Source organism: Pristis pectinata, chromosome 10, assembly GCF_009764475.1.
Source record: "Pristis pectinata isolate sPriPec2 chromosome 10, sPriPec2.1.pri, whole genome shotgun sequence".
Lineage (NCBI taxonomy): Eukaryota > Metazoa > Chordata > Chondrichthyes > Rhinopristiformes > Pristidae > Pristis > Pristis pectinata.
The window spans coordinates 41,331,075-41,338,507 of record NC_067414.1 but is presented as its reverse complement, the minus strand read 5'-3'; the positions used below and the strand labels follow the sequence as shown (position 1 = coordinate 41,338,507).

Sequence of the window (7,433 nt, the reverse complement as noted above, 5' to 3'; positions counted from 1 at the left end):
GAATTAGAATCAGGTTTATTATCACTTATATGTCGTGAAATTTGTTGTTTTTCGGCAGTAGTACAGTACAAAGACTTAAAAATTACTATAAGTTACAAAAATAAATAAATAGTGCAAAAGAGGAATAATGAGGCAGTGTTCATGGGTTCATGGACTGTTCAGAAATCTGATGGCAGAGGGGAAGAAGCTGTTCCTGAAACATTTGAGGGTGGGTCTTCAGGCTCCTGTACCTCCTCCCAATGGTAGTAACGTGAAGAGGGCATGTCCCAGATGGTGAGGGTCCTTAATGATAGATGCCACCTTCTTGTGGCACCGTCTCTTGAAGACGTCCTTGATAGTGGGGAGGGTTGTGCCCATGATGAAGCTGGCTGTGTCTATAACCCTCTGCAGCCTCTTTCGATCCTGCACATTGGAGCTTCCATACTAGGTGATGATGCAACCAGTCAGAATGCTCTCCACTGTACATCTGTAGAAATTTGCAAGAGTCTTTGGTGACATACTAAATCTCCTCAGACTCCTAATCAAGTAGAGCTGCTGGCATACCTTCTTCATGATTGCATCAATGTGTTGGGCCCAAGATAGCTCCTCCGAGATGTTGACGCCCAGGAACTTGAAGCTGCTCACCCTATCCATCGCTGACCCCTCAATGAATACTGATGTATGTTCTCCCAACTTCCCCTTCCTGAAGTCCACAATCAATTCCCAGCTATAAGAAGGATGTCATTCAGCAGGAAAGAATGCAGAAAAGATTCATAAGGACATTACAAGGACTGGAGGGCTTGAGTTATAAGGAGGGACTGGATAGGCTGGGATTTTTTTTGCTTGAACTTACAGAGAGATGCAAAATCATGAGGGATGTTGATAAGGTGGATGGTCACGCGAGTAAGGTCCCAGGGTAAGCGAGTCTAAAACTAGAGGACATAGATTTAAAGTGAGAGGTGAAAGATTGAAAGGGGAGCTGAGGGGCAACTTTTTCCACATAGAGAGTGGTGGATATATGAAACGAGCTGCCAGAGGAAGCTGTAAAGGTGGGTACAATTACAATATTTATAAAAACATTTGGTCAGGTACTTGGATAGAAAAGGTTTAGAGGGATCTGGGACAAATGCAGGCATCTTGGTCTACATGGACAAGTTGGGCTGAAGGGCCTGTATCCATGCTGTATTGCTCTGTGTCCCGTTTCCGTGCTGTATAACTCTATGGCCACTGAACTCCCCACAGACTTCAGCTGCAGGTCAATAACTTACTGAGAATATTTATACCAGAGAATCTACACTCCAACCCTGAACCAGGTTAATCTTTAATGATTTCAATCGGTGTTCTAAGACAGGAGAGAAATAAAAAAAAAATCAGTTTATTTCAATAATTAATTATTTGTGATTTGTTTGATGTTTGATTAGGCATCTTAAGTGTTTCAGTTAATTTTTAAAATTGATTTTTAATAGTTGGGAGCAGGACTTTGGTTTCAAAGGTTTCAGGAGGATTTTCATGACTGGGCTTATTCTGGCCTACTTAAACCACTCGTTTACCATATTTGAGGTGCTCAACTCTGGGATCAACTGGTCAAGCAACTTGCTGCAAAAGGCTTAGAAAATAATCTAAACCATCAAATAAAATTATAAAACTGGGAAGATGATGATTTAGAGAAGCCAATATGATACAATTGCGTTCATATGAGGTAAGTTATTAAGGATCAACAACTTCAAAGAGATGTTTCGTCAAGTATGGGTACTTTGGAAAGCCAATTAACATCATTATGAAGATTCTTAAACTTATTGAACTGGGGTTTAATGATTATTCCAAAACTGTTAGAGATAGCACAACATGACTTTTCTGAGATAAAATATTATCAAGGAAGGATGTGCATTGATAACAATAAGATTAAGGCCTTGATTAAATTATGCTCATCTACAACTGTTTAAGTAAGACTCGAACAGTGCTGGATTTAAAAAACTTTGCAACATTAAATCCTTTGCTTTTTTTTGAAGAGGAAATCAGCCTGTACTGAAACAGTTAAAAGAAGCTTTACAGAAAGCACCCATTCTAGTGACAGCACCACTCTTGTAATTAAACAGTGTCCAGTGAATATGGAGTCATACAGCACAGAAACAGGTTCTTTGGCCCAACTGGTCTATGCCGACCAAGGTGCCCCATCCAAGCTAGTCCCATTTACCAGCGTTTGGCCCATAACCTTCTAAAACTTACCAATCCATGTGCCTGTCCAACTGTCCTTTATAAGTTGTTATTGTACCTGCCTCAACCACTTCCTCTGGCAGCTCATTCCACATAGATACCACTCTGTGTGTGAAAAGGTTGCCCCTCAAGTTCCTCTTAAATCTTTCCCCTCTCACCCTAAACCTATTCCCTCAAGTTCTTGATACCGCAACTCTGGGAAAAAGACTGAGTGCATTCACCCTATCTTTGCCCCTTATGATTTTAAACACCTCATTAAGATCACCTCTCAGTCTCTTAAGCTCTAAGGAATAAAGACCTAGCCTGTTCAACCTCTCCCTATAACTCAGTCCTTCGAGTCCTGGCAGCATCCTTGTAAATCTTTTCTGCACTCTTTCCAGTTTCCTAACATTTTTGCTATAGCAGAATGACCAAAATTGAACACAATACTCCAAATGTGGCCTCAAATGCCAGCCCCTTGTACAACTGCACCATGACCTCCCAACTTTTAGACTCAGTGCCCTGACTGATAAAGGCCAGTGTGCCAAAAGCCTTCTTCACCACTCTGTTTACCTGTGACTCGACTTTCTGGGAACCATGTAATTAAACTCAAAGGTCCCTCTGTTCTACAACCTCCACAGGGCCCTATCATTCACTGTGAAAGTCCTACCTTGATTTGACTTTCCAAAATTCAACACCTCACACTTACCTGAATTAAACTCCACTTGCCATTCCTTGGCCCACTTACTCAGCTGATCAAGATCTCCCTGTAATTTTTGATAATCTTCTTCATTGTCCACTATACCACCTATTTTAGTGTCATCTGCAAACTTACTAACCATGCTCTGTACATTCTGATCCAAATCGTTGATATAGATGACAAACAACAACGGGCCCAGCACTGACCCCTGAGGCACACCACTAGTCACAGTCTCCAGTCTGAGAAACAATCTTCCACCATCACCCTCTGCTTTCAACCATCAAGCCAATTGTGGATCCAATTACCAGCTCTCCCTGGATTCCATGCGATCTAAAGCAGCCTACCACGTGGAACCTTATTAAAGGCCTTACTGGAGTCCATATAAACCATGTCTACCGCCCTGCCCTCATGAACTTTCTTGGTACATCATCAAAAAACTCAATCATTCATAAGACATGATCTCCCATGCACAAAGCCATGCTGACTACCTCTAATCAACCGGTCTTTCCAGATTATCTTACCCCTCGTGATCCTCTCCGATAACTTACCTACCACAGATGTTAGACTTACCGGCCTATAGTTCTCAGGTTTTTCTTGCCAGTCTTTCTTAAATAAAGGCACAACATTTGCTACCCTCCAGTTTACTGGCACCTTACCCATGGATAACGATGATGCAACTATCTCACCCAGGGCTCCTGCAATTTCTTCTCTGGCCTCTCACAGTGTTCTTGAATATACCTGGTCAGGACCTGGAGATTTGTCTACCTTCATACCTTTTAAGACACCTCCTCTACTGCGGACTATCTCCAAGACCTCTCCATTTACTTTTCCTCATTCCGAAGTCTTCATGTCTTTCTCCACGGTAAAATCAGAGAAGAAATATTCATCAAGAACCTTGCCCATCTCCTGTGACTCCACACAAAGGTGTCCCCTTTGGTCTTTGAGTAGCCCTATTCTCTCTCTAGCTAGTCTTTTTCCCTTAATATGCCTATTTGCCTCACCTTGCCTGCCAGATCCTGCTCATATCCTCTTTTTGCCTTCCTAACCTCTCTTGTGCATTCCTACACTTCTTGTAGTCATCAAGAGATTCACTAGTTCCCAATTGCTTGTGTGCATTTTATGCCTCCCTCTTTTTCTTAACCAGAGCCTCAATATCTCTCATCAAACAGGGTTCCCGAAACCTGCCAGCCTTGCCCTTCACCCTAACAAGAACGTGCAGGCCCTGAACTCTTGATATCACACTTTTAAAAATCTCCCATTTGGCAGACATTCCTTTCCCTGCAAACAATCTCGCCCAATCAACCTCTGCAAGATCCCAGCAAGGATCTGGACCCGCTGCAATTTGCCTACCGCTACAATGGGTCCACAGCAGATGCAATCTCACTGGCTCTCCACTCTGCTTTGGAACACCTAGACAACAGCAAAACATATGTCAGGCTGCAGTTTATCAATTACAGCTTAGTGCTCAACACCATCATCCCCTCAGTATTGATCAACAAGCTTCAAAACTTGAGTCTCTGTATCTCCCTCTGCAACTGGATCCTTGACTTCCTTATCGAGAGACCACAGTCAGTGTGGATTGATAATAACATCTCCTCCTCGCTGACAATCAACACAGGTGCATCTCAAGAATGCATGGTTAGCCTATTGCTCTATTCTCTCTACACTCATGACTGTGTGGCTAAGCACAGCTCAAATACCATCTATAAATTTGCACATGACACCACTGTTGTTGGTAGAATCTTGGATGACGATGAGGAGTGAGATAGATTGACTGGTTGAGTGGTGTTGCAAGAACAACCTTCCACTCAACATCAGCAAGACCAAGGAATTGAATGTGGACTTCAGGAAGGGGAAGTCAGAGAACACACACCAATATTCATTGAGGGGATCAGCAGTGGAAAGGGTGAGCAGCTTCAAGTTCCTGGGCATCAACATCTCAGAGATCTATCCTGGGCCCAACACATTAACACAATCATGAAGGAGGCATGCCAGCAGCTCTACTTCATTAGGAGTTTGAGGAGAAATGGTGTCACCAAAGACACTTGCAAATTTCTATATATGTCCGGTGGAGAGCATTTTGACTGGTTGCATCACAGCCTGGTATGGAGGCTCCAATGTACGGAGGCTCCAATGTACAGAATTGCAAGAGACTGCAGGTGGTTGTAGACTCAGCCAGCTCCATCATGGGCACAACCCTCCCCACCATCGAGGACATCTTCAAGAGGCGGTGCCTCAAGAAGGCAGCATCCATCACTAAGGACCCTCACCATCCAGGCTATGCCCTCTTTGAGTTACTACCATCAAGGAGGAGGTACAGGAGCCTGAAGACCCAAACTCAACTATTCAGGAACAGCTTGTTCCCCTCCGCCATCAAATTTCTGAACAGTCCATGAATACTACTTTGTTATTCCTTTTTCTTTGCACTATTTGTTTATTTTGTAACTTATAGTAATTTTATGTCTTTGCACTGTACTTCTGCCACAAACCAACAAATTTCACAACATAGAAGTCAGTGGCAATAAACCTGATTCTGATTCTAGTGGCACCAAAATTTGCTCTGCCTCAGTTCAAGACCCTAGCCTGTGAACTGGTCGTTTCCTTCTCCATAACTATTTTAAAATCGAGGTTGCCATCAGATCAGCAATGACTTATTAAATGGTGGAGCCGGCATGAAGAATGAGTGGCTTACTTTGTATGTTCATATGTACATACTCCTGCTTTTACTGCTCATGTATCACATCAGCTAAAGATGTTGTATCTTCAAAGCCAAGGAAGAGTTTATCATAAGAGATCCCCAACTTCTGAATCTATGTTGGCTGTTGTTGATTATTTATGTTCACCTGATAATCAATTCCTTTTTAAGGGACTGAAGTAAAACCGATGATTTATGGTTGTCCAAGAAGACCATGTTAGTATGTGCCACTATAGTGTCCTTGAAGTGAATGGAATTCTAGATTAAGCCATGTTACCTTATTACACTGACACTAGAGAATTAACAATTAACATCTTTATGAATTTTTAAAAAAATGCTTTTAATACTTGAAAACAAATTACATCAAGAAATCTTGCAGCACTTACTCTCACCAATTGAAAACTGTAATTTGACAACAAGGCAATCAACCGATATTTTCTAGTGAACATAAAAGATATATGGTTAACTGTACAGGTCAACACGTGAAAGACGAGACCCGAAGTACATATTGCTGGTTACTGGAGATGGTAAGATGGTAAGAATCTCAAGTAGAATTAATGCAAATGTTTATTTATGTAAGTATAACTACAATGAAAATTAACTTTCAACTTTAAGGATACTTTCAAGTATGTTTATTTGCAATAATTTACATGGTAGAAAAGAGTGAAAGAACATGCACAGAAACAATCTGGGAGATGGTTATATGGGCCTTTTACTCTTTGCTGTTAGAGACACAATTTTCTATAGCCTAATTTGTTACTTGTATCTACACAAGGGAACTCAAAGTAATGTTCATATTTCCATTTGAGAACAAGGCAGGACTAAGACCAAAACCATAAATAAGTCAGATGTTGAACCACACTTGTGAAATTATTATCAATTATTATAAATGCTCATCAGCACGTGGCACACTAGCAACAGACAAGTTGTATCCCATTTTACCCATCATAGGCAACAGTCCCAATGTTAGATGAAATGCATAAAATTAAGAAGAAATATATTAGATCTCATTAAATTCATCATTTTTGCAATTTAAAGATAAAAGAGCAAAGATTCATGAACTGAGATTTACATGCGACTCAGGTAAAAGGATATGTAAAGAACATGGACCTGAAAGATATCCTGCATGTTGAATTTGTGCAGAGAATTGCACTAAGGTACCTTTTCTGCTGTCAACACTGAAGATGCATGCTTACGAGTCTGTAAAGGAAACAAATATATAGCATATATAGTAAATGTTAAATATTTATCAACTCATAAACTGCTTTGCTGATACGAATATTCTGTAAAGCAGTTCTTGTTAGAGAGCAGGTAGGTAAGAAACTTGGGAGGCAAGGTAGGATCCTAAAGATGATACTGCAGGGAATAGTTTTGAGGAAAGAACTGAAGGCAAAGTGGAGAGTCAGTGGGAGTTCCAGCATGTCGGAGCATTGTGGCTGCAAGAAGATAATTCAAATGTAGTCCAAAAGCACAGGAAGGGAAGTTAATGGACTCAAACACAGAACTGTACAATTGTAAATATGAACCAAAATGACAGACTTAGTTCATAAACACATTAAGATACAATGAGAATACATGATAGCAAGGTTGACATTGTATTCGAGAGGATGCAGTAGAGATTCACTAGGATTACTAGGATGGAGTGTTTCAGATACAAGGGGAGACTGGATAGGTTAGACTGGTTTTCCTTGGAGTGGAGGATGCTGAGGAAGGACCTGATAGAGCTATACAAAATTAGGCTGGGCATAGATAGGGTAGATAGCAAGAGACTCTTGCCCTTAGCAGAGGAGTTGACGAGCAGAGGGCACAGGATTAAAGTGATAAGGAGATTTAGAGGGGATTTGAGGAAGAATTTTTTTCACCTAG

At 41.1% G+C, this 7,433-nt stretch overlaps 1 protein-coding gene across 5 annotated transcripts in view; it reads right to left on the bottom strand.

Moving 5' to 3' along the window:
- Positions 1–5,888: 5,888 nt before the first annotated feature.
- The window catches only part of zufsp (zinc finger containing ubiquitin peptidase 1), a 38,343-nt gene continuing 36,798 nt past the window's right edge, over positions 5,889–7,433 (bottom strand). For 4 of the 5 annotated variants that reach the window (XM_052024255.1, XM_052024253.1, XM_052024254.1 and 1 more), the window contains one exon: positions 5,920–6,767. In XM_052024255.1, coding sequence (XP_051880215.1) covers positions 6,720–6,767 — 48 coding nt within the window. In that variant the 3' untranslated portion in view covers positions 5,920–6,719. Of the gene's footprint in view, positions 6,768–7,433 lie in introns of all 5 variants that reach the window. The other variant, XM_052024257.1, reaches the window with a different exon arrangement.